The 20,177-nt window shown below is 37.9% G+C and overlaps 1 protein-coding gene across 1 annotated transcript in view; it reads left to right on the plus strand.

Annotated features, from left to right (window-relative positions):
* The first annotated feature begins 539 nt into the window (after positions 1-539).
* DRAM1 (DNA damage regulated autophagy modulator 1) overlaps positions 540-20,177 on the plus strand; it is a 44,522-nt gene continuing 24,884 nt past the window's right edge. The window contains exon 1 of the mRNA XM_074271397.1: positions 540-1,091. Within this exon, the coding sequence (XP_074127498.1) occupies positions 961-1,091 (131 nt within the window). The 5' untranslated portion in view covers positions 540-960. The remainder of the gene's footprint in view (positions 1,092-20,177) is intronic.

Below are 20,177 nucleotides of genomic sequence, written 5' to 3' on the forward strand. Positions count from 1 at the left end.
TCTGGTGTTCTAAGGTTCCCTCCTCCGCGTGTGTGCTGGGCTGGGGCTACCCTTAGAGTCCAACACTGGGATCCCAAGGCTCGCTCCTCCACTTATGTACGTGGGGTGGGAGTACCCCTAGAGTCCAAGACTGGGGTCCCAAGACGCACTGTGTACGTGGAGTGCCTGAGAGTGAAAGACTGGGTCCCAAGACTCGCTCCTCCGCGAGTGTACGTGGGGTGGGGGTACTCCGAGAGTCAAGGGTGAGGCTCTCTGAACTCCCAAGAGTTGGAGAGGGGAGCAGACAGTGCCTGGGGTCACATCAGACCGACAGTACCTCAGGAGGTCAAAGTTTAAGTTATCAGCATCTCCCCGAAATATCGGAAATTTCCGGGGCTGAGGGTGGGCACCCCGGGACTACCGAGTTAGGGGAGGGGGCCGCAAGCCTGACTCCACCCCCATGAAGGCCGGGTGGGTGGGAAAGCCCTGACCCCACCCCTGTTCTAGCGAGCCCGGACTAGTGAGAGAAACAAAAGTGAAAGGAACCGTTTCCCAACTCTACTCATCCCGGAGCCAGGAACTTAGAAGGAGGTGGCGCTAAGTCGGCCCGCCCCCACTCGGGGGCAACCACTTTGTGACTTCACCCCCTTCTCAACCACTCCGCAGCCCCCTCCCACGCCATTCCGCCTCGACCAGTCCGCGTGCCAGCTCGTGTGCCCCTCCGCGCCCGCCACTGCCACCTCGCTCCCATCTTTCGGCTCTTCCCCTCCCTCCAGGGCTGGGACTGCCCCCGGGGCTAGAACCCGGCGCCTCCCCCTCCGCGTCCGCGTCCCTCCGCCTGCCCCCGTGGGGCTGGTGCTGCCGCCGCTGCCGCCACCGCCGTGCCCCAGCACATGTCCAGTCTCGGCGGGAGCCACGGGCACCGCAGCACCACCTCTGGCACCAGGCCCTGCTGCCCTCTAGCCCGCTCTCGACGGCAGGATGCTGTGCTTCCTCAAAGGCATGGCCTTCGTCCCCTTCCTCCTGGTGACCTGGTCCTCTGCCGCCTTCATCATCTCCTATGTGGTAGCTGTGGTCTTTGGACACGTCAACCCCTTCCTGCCATACATCAGGTAAGGGAGGTCCCACTCTATTTCGGGGAGCGTATCCATTTATACAAGGTGGGACAGGTTAAAAAAAAAAAAGGGTCAAAGCCATAGAGAGTGCTGATGTTAGGGGCAAGGTGGAGCTGGCTTCAAATCTTCTTCCCTCAACCTTGCTCTCTGTGAGGCAAAGTTACTTTAATGGCACTGAGTCTCAGTTTCCTCTTCTGTAAAATGTGGCGTCCAGGTGATGTCCAGGGACCCTTCAGTTTCTTCATCTGTTACATTTGGGGACTGGACGAGTGACCTCCCAGATTCCTAATTGCTCAAAGTCTGAGACATTGAGGACAGTGGTTCAGAAAAGTTTTGTCCAAGTTTTCTTTGGACACTTCATCCTCTTCCTTCCATATATCTAAGAAAGGTCCCAGTCTATTTTGGGAAACATCTCCATTTATATAGGGTAGGACAGGTTTAAAAAAAAAAAAAAAAAAAAAAGGACCAAAGCCACAGAGAGGGCTGAACTTCCAAGGTTCCTAACTGTTCTAAGTCTGTGACATTGAGGAGAGTGGTTCAGAAAAGTTTTGTTCAAGTTTTCTGTGGTCTTTGGACACATCGACACATCTACCCCTTCCTTCCATAAATCAAGTAAAGAAGGTCCCAGTCTATTTTGGGAAACATCTCCATTTATATAGGGTAAGACAGGTTTAAAAAAAAAAAAAAAAAAAAAGGATCAAAGCCACAGAGAGGGCTGAACTTCCAAGGTTCCTAACCTTGGTTCCTAAGTCTGTGACAGCAAGGAGAGTGGTTCAGAAAAGTTTTGTCACCTTGGACAAATCTGTTTCTTCATCTATAAAATGTGGGGCCTAAATGCTCAAAGTCTATGAAAGTGGTTCAGAAAGCTTTGGTAATCTTGGTCTGTTCATCTCCTCTACACTTCATTTTCCTCATCTGTAAAGTGTGGTAATTGCTCTAGGTGATGCAAAAGGCTCCTAGATTTCCTCCAGAACCCTGAAATTACATTTAAACTGAATGTTTAAGGATACTGAGCAGTTTTGTTCATTTTCAAAAAGAGAAGGGGAGTAGAATAAAGTGGGATTAATTATTAGCAGATAGGATCATAATATTTTGGCTGATCAGAACTATTTTGATAAGTGATGAAATGATTATGCTTTGAACTTTTTTTACTAGAGCTTTGAAAGAAAAAAAAAGAGGTAGATTCTCCATCAATCCATATCTTTCAGGCCTAAACACATGTCCTTCCCAAAGTCAGAGGATCTAGAAGAGAGCCCATTATGTCTCACTCCCCCAAAACCTTTGTCCTAAACTTTTCTATATCTATTGGGGGAGGGTACCTTCATTCTCTTGTCACCAAGTTTTCTATTATAGCCTCAAAACTTCTTTCATAGATTACAGCAATGGCCTACTATTCATGTACCCTTTTCCAGGATTTTCTTCCTATTCTCTTCTCCACTGAGCAGATCTCTTCAGAAGAGTGGAGAGCTGTTTTTGAAGACCCAGGTCTTACTAAATTCAACTTCTGCTTGGGACTCATTCTTTTCACTAGCTTTGAGGGAAAACACTGAATTTCCTTTGGCTCCAGTTTCTTTATTTGTAAATGAACCTTGATTGATTTCTGAATCTTCTTTTTATCCTCTTCACCTCGAAAATCTTCAATGGCTCCCATTTGATTTTAGAATAAAATGCAAAATCTGTTTGGCTATCTTTTCAGTTTCCTGAGTAAAATTTTTGCTATGTTTGTTATATAAGTGTTGGGGATTCCAAGGAAGGCAAAAGCTGTCTTTGCCTACAAATAGCTGATTTGTGAATGGAGAGATTAATTAGTCAGGAAAATACAGAAGACCCAAGGTAATCTCCTAGGGAAAGAGATTGGGAATGGGCTGGTGCCTTCCGTACAGATAGAATTTGAGGTCAGCTTTGAAGGAAGCCTTGGGAAGCTAGGAAGCAGAGGCCAAATTGTCCCTCTGTGATCTTTCCAGTACGACATTTCATGTGCTATTACATAGATGGTTCCTCAGGCCTGAAATGTCCTCTCTCCTTATCTTCACTTCTTGGAATCCTTGGCTCTCTTCAAAACATAGCTCAAAAACAAGCCCCCAGCTGTTAACACTCTCTCTCCCTTGTAATAGCTTTGCATTCAGTTAATTTTCTGGGTAGATTTTTAGACTCCCAGAGAATCAGAATTGTTTTGAGTCCCCAGCTCTTTGCCTAGTGCCAGCACACAGTAGGTGTGGATTGAGTTACTACCTCTGAATTTGTAGCAATTTGTTTTCTCTGGTCAGATTAAAAACAAAACAAAATTGCTTTTTTTTTTTTTTTTTTTTTTTTTTCTTGTTACTTTATCCCTACCTAGAGTGCATGCTCCTTGAGAACAGGGATCAGGTTTTATTCTTTTTTGTTTTCCCTTTCTTATTATAGTAGTTGGTGTATAATAGTCATTGAAGCAAGACGGGAAGGCAGCACAGTTCAGTCTTAAAACTGTAGAAATAAACTAAACTTGGAGAAGTTTTCCTATCATAGTTCATAGCCAGAAGGAACTTCATTTTTACAGGTGTGGGAAGTCATACAGGTGGTGCCAAAAAAAAAAGGATTTGGATCTCAGCCAGGGTCAGAGAACTGAAGCTGGCAGAAACCTTAGAGAATATCAGGTACAACTTCTTCACTTGACAGAAAAACGGAGGCTCAGCAAGGTGAATAATGGTATATAATGCTTTATTTTAGGGGTTTACCATGACCCTGTGTTATATGCAGATAAAGGCATTATAAGTCCTATTGCTACTGATTGACCTAGGGACAAGTGATCTCTTCTGTTTTGTAGGAAAATAAACTGATCTCTCTGGATTTGTGCTTCCTCATGGGTTAAAAAAGAGGGTATTTTCAGAAGGGCTTCAGATTTATTTTCCAGCTCTAGACCTATGTTCTGAATTCATATCCTTCCTGTGATACTTACTACCTGGATGACCACAAGCATGTCAGAGCACTTTCCAAACACTTAGGTTTCTCATTTTTAGAAGGGATTGGAATACATGACTTCTGATGTCCCTGTAACCTTAACTGACCTCATCTCCCTGGGCAGCCTCAGTTTCTTCATCTATAAAGTAGGTTAGTCTAGATGGCTTCTGAGGTTCCATTTTGGTTGTAGATCTATGACCTTAAGTGACTTCATTTCTTTATGTTTCAGTTTCTTTGTCTGTAAAGTAGGTTAGACTACGTGGGTTTTGAGCTTCTATCTTGATTCTAAATCTATGATCTTAAGTGCCTTCACTTTTCCGGGCTTTACTTCCCACATTTGTACAGTAGTAGGTTAGACTAGAGGGCTTCTGAGATCCCTTTTGGGTTCCAGATCTATGACCTTCTTTATCTGTAAAGTGGGTTAGTCTCTGAGGTCCTTCCTGATCTATAAGCCTAAGTCACATTTTCCTGGCCCTCAGTTTCCTCATTTGTAAAGTGAGTTGGACTAGGTAGCTTGTAAGGTTCCTTTCAGCTCTAGACCTGAAATCCATTTTCCTCAAGATTTTGACCTATTTCTCTAGTTTTATGAATGAAATCTACTGCCTTCTCCTCCTCTGGGGCTTTTCTCCCTATTAGGGAGAATTATCAGGGAATTATAAATATTTAAGGTGCATGGAGTTGAGAAAAGTAAGAAGGGGCTCACAGACAGTATTGTGTGTGCCAGACAGTTATATGGCATTGATTCTGAAATGCTTTATGTGCATCAGAGGATCATGAATTTAGATTAAAGGTTGGATGAGACTTCTTAGGCCATCTGGCTTAATCCCATTTTACTGTTGAGGAAACTGAAATAAAGTGATTTAGGGTTATAGATTTGAGAGGACTGTGGATTATAGCTGTAGAGTTGAAAGGAATCTTAAAATCACCCAGTCCAACTCACTTTACAGATGAGTAAACTGAGGCTACAGGGGAATTAAGTGATTGCCCAGAGTTTCCTACCTCTTCTTGACTCCCAGTTCTAAGATTCTAGTCACTTTATTTATCTACTGGATCTCTGAAGAGCAGATCACTCCATTTCCTTAGTTTTTGAATACATGAAAGAAAGATTGAATGAAGATGCATTTTGTTAAGTGCTTAGTCTGTGTGAATTGAGATGCTACAAATACACAAGCTAGGCCATTTCTGTTCTCAAAAAACTTATATCTTTCTTTTTTTAATGATAGATTTTAAAACATTCACAGATAAGAACATTTCAACATACAAATAATGGAATTAGAGAATAGAACATAAAACTATGAACTTCTGTTATCAAGATTTTTAAAGTGCATGTTAAATTTAATAGATTAGTAACAAATTACTTATCTGAAAAGGCCCTTTTAACTAATGGGGAGATAATAGGAGATTGAGAACCAGGGAAGAGATTTGGATTTGAGGTAACCATTGATGAATGGACCCAGAGCCTTTGGGACTCACTTAGAAGTGAGTTGGCTCTAAGGATGGTTATCTAGCCTTAGGCCTTCCTGAAGAGATCTAAATTTAGCTTGGGATCTGGTCCAGGTCCAGGTGAAATTTGCATTTGATCCTTTGCTTTTCTCCATTCTGAATTTCTTCCTGCCTTGATCCTCCTGAGCTCAAATCTTCTGTCTTTTCCCTATTACTATGTGTTTGATACAAGAATTTTATGGGGCTTTTCACATATTTTTGATCCCAGGAGGGAGGTAGGGACCCTTAGAGTGCAATCTAGTGCAACCCCTCCATTTTATGGAGGGGGAAAACAAAGCCCTTGTAATAAATGAAACCAACAGAATTTGAACTGGGACACCATCTCTAACAGAATGTAGACAATATGTTTCTTTATAAAGTTTTCTGGAGATGTCGTTGGTCATTGAATTGATCAGAGTTCTGAAGTCTTTCAGAGTTATTTTTCTTTACGATGCTGTTGTCCTCTTGTTCTCTGTTCTCTTAGTTCTGCTCAGTTTACTCTGGATCAATTCATGCTATCCAGGACTTTCTGCAGTCATCTCTTTCATTATGTCTTAAAATTGCAATAAAATTTTATTACATTTTATATGCCATGATGTATTCCTTAATTGATGGGGACAACACCTGCCCTCCTCCACTTTCTTAATCCCTGCCTTCAGGATCAGGAAGTTAAATATGTTTTTCTTGCTACTATAGCCTTCCTGGTCTTAATACTTCCCCAGTGTTTCCTTGTTTGATATATTTATACATAAAACTCCTTGCATGCCTGTGTGTATGTGTGTGTGTTTATGTAAAACCTTCCTTTGTCCATTTCATGGAAGAGTGAGGTTCTTTTGATACAATCTGTCTCACACCTCTTCCTCTATTTCAAGATTTCCTCTTACTTATAGTAGAAGTTGCCATGTCTTGTATCCTCCTTGCAGTTCTTTGATACTTGAACTGCTTCTTTCTGGAGGCTTGCAGCCTTTTTTCTTTTGATATAAGGAGCTCTGAATTTTGCTTCAAAAATTTCTGGGTTTTTCCCCCCTTTAGGGAATAGAGTCTTTCTATCTTCACTCTGCTCTTTGGACCTAATAGTTTTGGGCAGTTTTGATTTATGATTTCTCCAGTATCCAAGTCTCTTTTAAGTTTTAATTTTCATGAATTCAATGATTTTTAAATGTTTTTTTCTTTGACTTATTTTCCAAGGTTGTTATAAGATATCTTATATTAAATGTTCAATCCTTTGATTTTTAAAGTAAAATTTCTTACTATTTTGTGACTTCCTTGATTTCTTTTTCATCTATTTTAGTTTTCAGGGAGATGATTTCTTGGGTAAGATTTTTCCACTTTCTCTTTTAAGTTATTCCCTTTAAGTTTCCTTTAGAGCTTTTATTTATTTATTCACTTGTTTCCATCTCTTGCTTTATTTCTCCTTAGGTTTTCATGTTGTCCTTGTGGAAAATTTTTTCCCCCTTGAATCTGTTTGTAGTTGTTATGTGGTTACTTTCTCTTTTTGCTTTGATTCATTTCTTTAGTCTTAGCTCTTAGGGCTTGATGCCAGAGCTGGAATCCATTTCCTGATTCACTTTTTTGGTCCATTATATTTGGTCTCATTCTGTGTCTGGGTTCTTGACTTCAGCCTCCCAGGGCATCCCCTTTCCACCTCTGAGGCTTAGAATGCTGAATTTACAGGGTCATATCTGGCATCTCTGGACAGAATGTTAGGGGCTCACCCAATCTGAGTGCTGCTATGTCCACACTTATCATTAATGCTACTCAAGATCCTGCCCTCCCTCTGTGGTTTATATGCACCCTGGAGTTTTCTGAGAGCTATTTCTTATTGCTTCAGGACAGAGAGCCCTAGAGGAAACGTATTTTTAGCCCTTCTCCAGTCATGCTTGGAGGCTACAGGCTTCTTTGCTTATGCTTTTGATGATTTTTCAAATGGTCCCCATTTCTGTTGCCAGCAGGCTAATGATTGACCTGGTGTGGAATAAATCACTTTCTGTAGTTTCTTTTTTTTCCCTTGGCTAAAGTAAGTGTCAGGGAACTGGTTAGTCAGACTTCATACAAGTAGTTATCTATCTTAGTATTATTCCCCATTTAGGTGACCAGTTTCTATATTGGCCAGAAGTAAGGAACTTATGTTCTATTAGAAGGAGATAACATATGTAGGAGAGTGATGGCCAAGGGAAGATGTTTTAATCTGGAGAACAGGATTGGAATAAACAGCTCCTCAGTTTCCTTCCAGCACCAGATCTCTGATCCTATGGTTTCACCCTTTTGGGTGCTCTTATCTCCTGAAATCAAACTCAACTCCTACCTCCTCTACTGTATACAAGAATAATTCATTACTCATTGACCAAGCTGATGACAGAACCCGTCCAGACTTTTCTAAGATAGTTCTCTGAAACTGTCTCAAGTAGTCACTTAATAAATGATTGATTGGTTGTGAGTTAGCCAATAGTCAGCCAATAAGTTCCCTACTTGATTCCATTTTACTTAAGCTTCTACAAGGTGTTACAGGTATTAATACTTAACACTCCTATTTTATAGGTGAGGAAACTGAGTCTCAGAGATATGATGTGACTTCCCCAGAATCATCTAACCAGTAAGAGTGAGGAGGCAGGGTTTGAACCAAGTTTTTTCTCAATATTGGAGACCAGGGAGCTCATGGCTTAACTTAATCCAATACTCTTTATATGTTTATTACTTCTTAATACTTAACTACATGGTACAACCTCTGATTTATTTATTTTTTGCCTTGAACCCTAAATATTGGAATTGGATCAAATGCTGCAGCATCTATGTTGAGAATACATTAACAGGAGAATATCAAACCGAAACCAGAGCTTGAAAAACTGAAGAGTAGACCCATGATTTCATGGATATAGGCAAGTCCCAAGCCAAGTTATAATTATAGTTACCAATTCATTTTTTCTCTAAAACTTAGAATCTTTTTGTTTATTTAATTTTTTAATTAATTAATTTTTGAAACTTAGAATCTTTTTTTTTTTCTTTTTCTTTTTTTGCTGAGGCAATTTGGTTTAAGTGACTTTCCCAGGGTCACACAGCTAGAAAGTGTTATGTGTCTGAAGTCAGATTTGAACTCAGGTCCTCCTGACTTCAGAACTGGTACTCTATCCACTGTGCCACCTAGCTGCCTGAAACTTAGAATCTTAGAGCATGGAGAAGTTAAATCAGAAAATCATAAGATTTAGAAGTACAGAAGGAATTTAAGATGAGGAAATGAAAACCCCCCCAAAAAAATTTAGAAGAAACATGCAAGAACAAACTTACTAATATCTCAGTTATAAGAATTATTTCTTAATTGACAGAGATAAGCAACCTTCTCACTTGCTTGTGTTCTCTCTCCTTGTCTGTGTTTCTCTTTTTATGATAATATGGATATGATAAATATGATAATTATTAAAGTAATCTTATTAATACATTTATTTTGGGCTAGTTAGGTGGCACAGTAGATACTGTACTGACCTTGGAGTCAGGAGGATCTAACTTCAAATTTGGTCACAGATATATGTTAGATGTGTGACCCTGGGCAAGTCACTTCCCTCTGTTTGCCTCAGTTTCCTCATCTGTCAAAGGAGTTGGAGAAGGCGAACCAATCTGGTATCTTTGTCAAGAAAACTCCAAATGTGATGATGGTAGAGTTGGACACTATTGAAGTGATTCAACAACATCAACAGCATTTATGAAGCACCTACTCTGTGCCAAGCTTTATGCTAGCCTCCAGGGATGCAGACAATAAGAAAACCTTACTGCCTTTACTTAAGAGGCTTAAATTCCAATGGGGTTATGCAGATGTATACAGTAGCTGTGACTAGCAAGGGAACTTGAGTCTAGGCAGACATAAGGATTATGAATAGAGCAATAGAGAAGTTCAAATTGCTTGGCAAATATTTTTCATTCATTGCTCCTCATCAGGAACAAGCACTGGATTACTGTTTCCAGATCTGGAAGGAGAGATGGGAAACTTGGGCTGATTGGTATCTTAGTGGACAGCCAAATGGAAGTAATGAAGTGTGGTCTTAAAACTCCATTCACAAGAGTCTATTTTAATGAGTATTTCCATAATTTTAGGCAATCTATCTTTCAATCTGGCTTCTTTCAAATGGAGCATCCACTTACATATTTTCATTTTCTCTCCTTATTGTTTAAAAAAAAATCATCCCTCAATCCCTTAAGAATTTTGAAATCCTAGAATCTCCAAGTTGGAAGGGATCTTGGAGCTCATCTCATCTAATCAGTACCTGCATAGAAATTCCCTTGACAATAGCTTCCTGTTTGGAGAAACATAAGATCTTGGTATTTCTGAAAATTTGATTCCTTTTGCCTTTAATTTCTTTAATTGAAAACTTACATTTATTGAGTATTTTCTTGAGACATGATTCCAAAGATCTTTATATAGTTGTCATATTTGATTGCTGTGTCTGGGATGAGAGCCAAAGTTCTGATTAAATCAGACTAATTAGATTATCTCTGATGCGCCTAACTCTATACTTATTATTAAAAACCATACAATATGCTGAGCCTCAAGTTTCAATTACCTAATGGAGTTGGTCAAAAGCATGTGATAATCTTTTCAACAACCCTATGCCCCAGTACAAGAATATGCTATTGTCACTGTATTAGCTCAACCAATAGAAATCTAGGGGAAGGGGTGAAAATTGAAAAAGAGGACCTCCAACTGTTATATGCCTGAACCATAAAACTCATCAACCAAAAGAAAGGCAGAACAATTTACTAAGCTTAGCTAGGAAATGTTGTTTCTTAACACCTATGAATACAGGAACTCTTGCTTCTCCATGTTTAGTTTTCTTCTGTCTCATGGAATCTCATGTTAAGTGTAAATTAGCATTAAACTCATAGAATTATATAGATCTGATATCTGGATTGTCTTATATCAAGACTGTCTTAAATTTTTCTTTTGCTAGTTCTATTCTTTTAGTTAGTTTAAGAAACTTTCTTCCATTCTTTTGCAGATTCTAGACGATTGTCTGGATCATTTAGAGAGAGAAATCATTAAATGATTTGCCAATGATCACAACAGCCCGGACTTGGAATTTTTGGGTTTTTCTTATTGGAAGTTAGCTCTGTTTCTTCTCAGCATCTCATATTAGTGATCATTAAAAGATGAACAGATTCAGAAAAGGTGAGACAAATTCTTAAATGCCAGATAGATATAGATAATAAATAGGTCATTATGAGAAGATAGGAACATCTCTTATCTACGAAGGAGTTTTCACATGGACCTGACTTTTAGGCCTTGATTTCCTCATCTGTAAAATGGGAGAGTTTGACTAGGTTCATTTCAGTCTGAAAATTCTACGAGTCAATGAAATTTGGACCAACATCCTGAGAGTCTCATAATCCAAAGACATAGTGTCCTTTTTTCTTTCTTTGGCCAGACATGTTTTAACTGTACTGTTTGAAAGTTGCTTCATTCTTGTGTATATGAGATAACATGAAGTATATTTTGGCTTAGCCTCATAAATTTGTTCAGTAATAAGAAAGGGAAGGATGTTACAGGAACTACTTGGAACTTTTCAGCCTCAGCCAAACTAATAGAAATGTAAATACAGGAAATGTGCAAATAAACTGAATTCTTGGTATCACTAATTCACTCTTTAAAAAAAAAAAAGCCAGATTTTATTGATATCCTTTGTTTTTACATTCCCTAGATTTCCCTCGGTATCTCTTCTCTTCCATCTTTGATTTTTTTTTTTTTAAGAGGAAGAGAAAAACTCCAGCGAAACTAGTCATCACACACACACACACACACACACACACACACACACACACACACACACACACACAAAATCTGAAGTGTTTCAGATCTATGATCTCCCTTCCTGACTTTGGATAAAAACAAGCTTGTACAGCTTCACCTTTCTTTTCATCCATCCATCTATCATCATCATCACCATCACTTTTACCTGCCTTCTTTCAGTCTTTTTGGCTGCACTTTAAAATATCCATATAAAACAGATACAATAATCAGGCAGTCCACATGAATGTTTTGAGATCACAGCATTCAAGAAAGTAATCTGCCGGCACAAAGGCCTTATATGGCTCTGTTCTGGATTATTGCAGTCATCTCCAAATTGGTCTCCCTGTATTCTCTCTCTCCTGGCTCTAGTCCATCTTCCAAGGGAAAGGTGAAGGGAACAGACCTGTGAATTCATTAATATAGGGAACTCTTTGGGAAAGAAACTCCCTCTGATGATATAGATTGGCATCTCCTCTGCAAATTAGTGTTGGACAGTTGTGTGGACCCCTGAGAAGTCAAGAGACCTGCTCAAGTCTTTCTGGTCATACTATCTCTCATCCTCCAAACAAAAAAAAGATCTGACCATTTTACTTCATTCTTAAGAAGCTATGGAGGCTTCATGTTGCTCATAGGATCAAATACCAGTAATTTCTTTCCAGTCTAATCTTACCTTACTCTTCACTCACTAACTATGCAAACATACACAGTGATCTTAGATAAGGCTCAGAGTTCAAACCTGGATTCTTAACTTTTACTAGCAGTGTGAGCCTAGACAAGTCACTTAATATCTCAGTCTCAACTTCCTCATCTGTAAAATGGGGATTCTGATAGCACATACATCATAAGATTGCAAAAATGTGTAAAATCCTTTATGATACTTATAGGACTCTATAATGATTGGTTTGTCGCTACCTTCCTTAAAGTCTTAAAAGGAAGGCTTTATTTCTTAATTTACTCCTGATATCATTGTTTACCTAGCTATTTTTTATGTTTCCCCCCAGTTATTTGTAAAAACAATTTAGAATTTTTTTGAGTTCCAAATTCTGTCCTTCCCTCCCTTTTCTTCCCCTCTCATATATATGAGCAAATTATTTCATATATATTATATACGTTACTCAGTTATTTTTGAACTCAAGATAAGTTCCAATAGCTTCCATACACAGATAATAAATGTGGGCAATTAGGTGGTGCAGTGAATCAGGAAGAGCTAAGTTGAAATCCAGCTTTAGATACTTAATTAGTTGTATGACCCTGGACAAGTCATTTACCCTTTTTACCTCAGTTTCCTCTTCTGCAAAATGAGGTAGAGAAGAAAATGATAAACCACTCCAGTATCTTTGCCAAGAAAACCCTAAATGAGGATTACAGAGAGTCAGATAACAGAAATGACTTAGCAAGATGCCAAGTACCAGAGATACAAATTAAAAACAGTCCCTGCTCTCAAGAAGCCTGCATTCTAATGGAGTAGATTATAGATCGGGTAGAAAGTTTTGGCTTCATTACAGAGAGAAACTACTGTCCTTGGGCTTCAGCAATAAAGCATCTCTAGTATAATTTCTTCTTCTTCTTTTTTTTAAAGATAACATATTTTTTAAAAAGCTTTTCATTTTTTCAAATATGTGCAAAAAGAGTTTTCAACATCGCAAAATCTTGTGTGCTGAATTTTTTCCCCTCCTTTTCTCCTCTTCCCCTTCCCTAGACATTAAGCAATCTTGTAAACATATTTACATTCTAATGACTTTTCCACTGATAAAACCTTATCTTTTTTAGTGTTGGATCTAAGATTTAGATAATGAGACTTTGCTTTTCTGAGTCTCTCTTAGCAGGTAACTGCAGGGGGGGAGGAACAGGTGGGTGGAGGGAAGGAGAGAGCATGAGTGAGTATCACAGTACCAAGGTGGCAGAGGAATCAGTTTCCATCCTTCCTCCCACCCCACGTGCATTCTGTTCTCTCAACCCTGTTTCCAGGTTGTTCCTTGACATATATCAAATCAAGTCATAAGTCTTTATCTTGCTTTTTCTATGGAACCTGGCACAGCAAAGCCTGGGAATATAAATACAAAAATGAAATGGTTCTTCCTCCAAAAGAGTTTACATATTAACCAAAGAGAACAAGTCCATCAGAATACATATAAAATGAATGCAAGACAGTTTTGTATGGGAGAATACTAACTATGGGGAAAACCATGAACATTTCACATGATTCAGTTGAATTTTGAAGGAAATCATACTCTTAAGGGCTTAGATCAGGGCTGCTTAAATTTTTTTCTACTGGTGACCCCTTTCTGCTCAATAAATTTTTATGCAATTTTGGGTATGTAGGTATATAAAATAGATATACAAATCAAACAGTTACTGATAATTTCACGTTCCCTGTATTCATTCATTATGGAAATATGGGGCCATAAACCACAATTTAAGAAGCTGGGCTTAAATGAGGAGAGAGTATATTTTATGCTTTTCTTTCATTTTTTGGAAGTAATGGGGTAAATTACTTGTCCAGGGTCACATTTCTTGTAAGTGTCTGAGGCCACATTTTAACTCAGGTGTTCTTGATTTTCACCCTAATTCTCTTTCTACCAAGTCACCAAGTTTGACATGAACAGTATCTTGTACTAATAGGTATAAAGGCCATTGAGTCCAGTAAGATATTGAACAAACAGAAGAGCCACAGGCTTCATTTTGAAATGTCTCCATCTCTACTTACATTTTATGTACCTTCTTTCTGGGCCACCTAGGTAGCGAATTGGATAGAGTGCAGGGTCTTGAGTCAGGAATCTAACCTCAGACACTTAGTAGCTATGTGACCCCGGACAAGTAACTTAATCTCTATTTGCCTCAGTTTCCTCATATGTAAAATGGGGATAGTAATAATATCTCCCACAGTTGTGAGGATCAAATGAGAATAAAAGTAAATTGCTTAATGTAGTGTCTGGCATTTATAAGTGCTATGTAAATATTAACTATTTATTGTTATTGTAATTGCTAGTAATAGAAATAGGGACTGGGTCTTGTGATTTCAGTGGTATAGAGAATGCCCAGTGAGGAAATACCCATCTCCCAATACAGATGAGCAATGTGCTCTGCATAATTCCATCTTAAAGAATCACCAAAAGGTTAAGTGACTTGACCAGGATTACACAAGATAATTTGTGTGAGAAATGGCACTGGGACTCAGTCTTTGTGGCTTCAAAGCTAGCTATCTCTACCATCTAGCCTCCATCCATATGGAAACTGGAAAAAAAAAAAAAGAAATAAAAAATCTGGATTTCCCCAGGAATTGCATTTTGAGGCTATGAAATTCTTGGTTTATTGTTCAATGGATGTAAGAACCCACATCTGTAGAAAAATCCAATCTTTGTCTACTTTCCAACTGTACACTTTCTTACCAGCAGCCTCTCAACCACAAATGAAAGTCTTCCTTCCTGGCCTCCTCTGCTTCCTTCCCCTCTTCTTCTATGGAAACTTAATATTCCACCTGCTCTTTCTCTTCCCTTTTCCCCTCCATTAACTTCTTGCTATGTCCTCTTTTACCTCAGGCTGTTTCTCCTAATGGATGGAAAGATGGCACTGGCTGCTCTAGCTGATGTTGCTCATCACTGACTTTTTACTGCTTTCGAACCAAATAAGTCATGCATGAATGCCTTTGGCCACCTCCAGAGTGATCCTAATGGTCCAATCTAGAGGGAATGGGGGCTCCAAGGTACTAGCTACTGCTTCCTGCCCAGTCCTGATTCCAATACTTTTCTTTAATCATGATAACTGGAAACATTCAGCAGTCCTATATGAGGCTAGAGCCCAGTGATAGGTGCTTGAGTGAAGGAAGAGGTTTAAATAAATCTTACCTAATCTTTCCAACTCATTCATAAATATGAATATATGATATTTATAGAATAGAAACAAAAACACATATGAAGATCATGAATTACTCAAAACAAAATTGGATTAGCTATATACAAAAGTTGTATTTTATTTTTTTCTCAATGTTTTATTTTTCCAAATGGATGTAAAGATAGTTTTCAACATTCATTTTTGTAAGACTGTTCCAAATTTTTCTCCCTCCCTTGTCTCTCCCCCCACCCAAGACAGCAAGCAATCTGATATTGGTTAACTATATGTAGTCATTTTAAACATTTCCATATTTGTCATGTTGTGTAAGAAAATCAGTCCCAAAGGGGGAAAAAAAAAAAACAAAAAACATGAGAAAGAAAATAAATAAATAAACAAACAAACAAACAAACCAAAAGGTGAAAATGTTATGCCTTGATCCACACTTGGTCTCCATAGTTTTCTCTCTGGAGATGGATGGCATTTTCCATCCCTATTGGAATCGTCTTGAATTACCACATTGTTGAGAAGTCCATTACAGTTGGTCATCACATAACTTTGTTGTTATGTATAGTGTTTTCTTGGTTCTCTTTTTAGTCCGTATCAGTTCATGTCAGTCTTTTAAAAAAAATTAATAGGATTTTATTTTTCCAAATATATTTTTGTATTCATTTTTGTGTTCTAAACTTTTCTCCCTTCCTTCCTGATCTCTCTCCTCCCCAATACAACAAGCAATGGTTAAATATGTGCAATTTTTTTAAACGTATTTTCATATTGTAGTAAGAAAAATCAGACCAAAAGGGGAAAAAAAAAAACAAGAAGAAAAACCAACCAAACAAAAAGCTAAAAATACTATGCTTTGATCCATATTCAGTTTCTGTAGTTCTCTCTTGGGATGTGATTGGCATTTTTCATCCCAAGTCTATTTGAATTGCCTTGAATCATTGCATTATTGAGAAGAACCAAGTCCATCACATAATCTTGTTGCTACTGTGTAAGTGTTCTCCTGGTTCTGCTTGCTTCACCCCGCATCACCTCATATAAGTTTTTGTAAGCTTTTCTGAAATCACTCTGCTCATCATTTTTTATAAGAACAATATTCCATTACATTCATAAGCCATAACTTATTCAGACATTCTCCAAGTGATGGACATCCACTCAATTTCCAGTTCCTTATAGGCAACTTTTATTTATTTTTTATAAAGTTTTTTTATTTTCAAAACATATGCATGGATAATTTTTCAACATTGACCTTTGCAAAATCTTGTGTTCCAAATTTTCTCCTCCTTTCCCCCACCCTTTCCCTAGATGCCAGGTAATCCAATATATGTTAAACGTGTTAAAATATATATTAAATCTAATATATGTATATATATTTATACAATTATCTTGCTGCACAAGAAAAATCAGATCAAAAAGAGAAAACAATTAGAAAGAAAATAAAATAAAAGCAAACAACAAAAAAAAAGTGAAAATACTATGTGGTGATTCACATTTGATTACCACAGTACTCACTCTAAGTGCAGATGGCTCTCTTCATCACAAAATTATTGGAACAATAGGTAAAACTTTTAAAAGAATTCACAGATAGAAAGGTTGCCTCTTCAGAATGAATGAGGGACTAAATAAAGCATTTATTAATTGCTTAGTAGATACAAAGAAATTTTCTTATTGTTGGGGATACACATAAAAAAACAAGACAGTTCCTGCTCTCAAAGAGCTGACTTGTTAATGGGATAGATATCAGCTTCAAGTCAGATCAAAAGGTTCCATAACCCTCAAGGTATGGCAAACAGCAAATCAAGTGGACTACTTCATATTTAATGGTCATTGTCTTTGGAGAAGGAAATAGTCAAGCTCTTCATTGTCTTTATGAAGAAAACTCCATGGAAATTATACCCAAAGGGCTATAAAACTTTGCATACTTTTTGATTCAGTAATACCACTAATAATTCTATATTCCAGAAATTTAAAAAAAGGATACCTCTCAATTGGGGAATGGCTGAACAAGATGTGGCTTATGATTATGATGGAATACTATTGTCCCTATAAGAAGTGACAAGCAGGATGAGTTCACAAAAACCTAGAAAGACTTATATAAACTGATGTAAATTGTCAACCTTTTTTTTCCCCCCAGTGTTTGGTCTAAGAAAGATAAAACTGTTAAGTTGTATCCTTGGCTTTATTTCTTCTAAGTAAGTGGACATGTTTATGTGGGAGCACACTTAGAACTGAGGTCAAGGTGGGCATAGGAAGCAGGGGTTATAAAGACAAAAAAATCACTGTGGGGTAGTTATCTCCTAATGGTCTTAGCAGGTGAAATTTGAGCTGGGTTGTTCTGATATGAATCATATCTTAACATATCTGGGGAAGCTCTGGATTCAGTTTGCCAATACTGCAAGAAACTTCTGATACGCCCTGCAAGGGAATGCTCAGTTTTATCTGATTCCCAGGTCAGTCTGGACAAATCAAGGTGATTAGTAAAAGTACCAATCATTCCATTTTCACAAAAGTGAAGTAGGCAGAACCAGGACAACATTGTACACAGTGATAGTTGACCATCATCAGCTATAAATGACTTAACTTTTATCAGCAACATAATGACCTAAGACAGTCTCAAAAGACTCATGATACTTCCAGAGAGAGAACCAATAATGTTTGAATACAGAGTAAAGCATGTTATTTTTCATTTTCTTTTTCCCCCTACCCTCTCTTCCTTCATCCTTTCCTTTATTCCTTCTTTCATTCCATCTTTACTCCCTTTCTCCCTCCTTGCTCTCTGTCTCTTTCTCTGTCTCTGTCTCTCTCGTTGTCTTCCACAAAATGACTGACAAGGAAATGTTTTTACATGATTGCATGTATAAATTGTTTACCCTCTCAGAGATGGGGGAGGAGAGGGATAAATTTTGGAACTCAAAATGTTAAAATATACATATATATATATATATATATATATATATATATATATATATATATATATATATATATATATATATATATATATATATATATATCTTTTACATGTAACTGGGGAAAAAGTAAAATATTTTTAAAGAAAGAAAACTTCAGAGATAGTATTGATGTGCTATGGGCCACAGGACCACAAAGAATGGTATGATGTAATGGCTGAATTTGACAATAACAACTTTTTGATACCAGAATGTCTTGGGTTCAAGTCCTACCAAATATTAGCAGTGTGACCCTGGGCCCTGGCAATATTAAGGAAGGCTTCATAGAAGAAGTGGTCCTTTAATAAGTCCTTGAAAGATGTCTAGACATTCAGCCGTAGAGTACTCAGCCATCACCTTGTTGAATATCTATGAAATATGGGCACTTGTGTCATTAAGTTAGCCACATTGTGTTTTTTTCATATTCTAAAAAGGGATCCTATTTAGAAAAGAAAGCTAGGAATATAAACCATAAAATTCCTCCTTTGGTCATTTATTTTTTAATAGTGTTTTATTTTTCCAAATATATGTAAAAATAATTTGTAAGACTGTTCCAAAATTTTCTCCCTTCCTCCCATGCTTCCCCTCTCTTTGAAACAGCAAGCAATCTGATATAGGTTAGATATATATAATTTTTTAAGCATATTTCCATATTTGTCATGTTGTGCAAGAAAAACCAGATCAGAAAGGGAAAAACCATGAGAAGGAAAAAAAATTAGCAACCAACCACCACCAAAAAGGTAAAAATACTATAGTTTAGTCCACATTGTCTCCATAGTTCTCTCTCTGGATGCAGATGGCATTAAGAAGGCTAGCTCAGAGTTGAGGTATGTGCTGTGAGAAAGAATTTTAAATTATTTGGTTTGCACTTAAAATATGAAAAGTTCAAAGGATTCAAAGGACTTTATTCTCCCATTCTGGATCCTTGCCTAAGAGAAAGCATTAGGTGAAATCTTGAAAGGTTTTTGAGTGTGACTTTTTAGAAATTGCCAGGTTTTCATTACTTAAGTATTTCCAAACTGTTTCTAAATGTAGAAACACTCCCAGTTGGTCCAAGGGTTTCACTCAGAAGGGGTGGCCCCCCGCTGTTATTTGTTTCGTAGCAGCAATATATTTTCAAGAAGAGAACAGACTGAACTTTTATTCAGTAAATGGTTTATTGAAAACTCAATACTGAACATCACAACAGTTAAATGTGCCATGTAACTGCCTAGATTTAATTCATTTTTTTTTTTTTTTTTTTGGTGAGACAATTGGGGTTAACTGACTTGCCCCAGGATCAATACTACTAGTAAATGTTAAGTGAGGCTGCATAAACTCAGGTTCTCCTGACTTCAGAGCTGTTGCTCTGTCCATTGTGCCATCTAACTGCCCTGATTTAATTCATGTCAGTGCATAAAATAGCCTAATAATTTTTTAGACCTTCACTCTTAATGTCTTCAATGGAATTTTTTGGTTGATTCTCCTTTACCTTTGGTGCAGAGATTAGAGAGCCAAACTTGGGGACAGTAAGCTGTTCAGTCATTTCAATTGAATTCAATTTTTCTTTTTTCTTTTTTTTTTTGAGGCTGGGGTTAAGTGACTTGCCCAGGGTCACACAGCTAGGAAGTGTTAAGTGTCTGAGACCAGATTTGAACACGGGCCCTGAATTCAGGGCTGATGCTCTATCCACTGCGCCACCTAGCTGCCCCAAATTCAACTTTTCACGATACCATTTGGGATTTTATTGGCAGCAACATTGGAGTAGTTTGTCATTTTTTTCTCTAACTCATTTTACAGATGAGGAAACTGAGGCAAATAGTATGAAGTGACATACCTTAGCGTCACACAAATAATAATTATCTGAGCCTGGATTTGAGTTCAGAAAGAGGAAGGCTGGAGGAATCCAGCCTCTGAGCCTGACACTTTTATCTATTATACCACCTAGCCCCAGGTACTAAAAAATGCTTTTAATTAGACTGATAGTCTTGAGAACAACAGGATAAAAGTGTTATTATGGTTAGTGTTATGGTTGACAATGTCAGTCACTATTACAGAAAATATAACAATGATAATATTATGTCCTGGAGCTTGAGGTTTGTATATATTGATTCTTTTCAAACCCATTTGGGGAAA

This window comes from Sminthopsis crassicaudata, chromosome 5 (assembly GCF_048593235.1).
Source record: "Sminthopsis crassicaudata isolate SCR6 chromosome 5, ASM4859323v1, whole genome shotgun sequence".
Taxonomy (NCBI): Eukaryota; Metazoa; Chordata; class Mammalia; order Dasyuromorphia; family Dasyuridae; genus Sminthopsis; species Sminthopsis crassicaudata.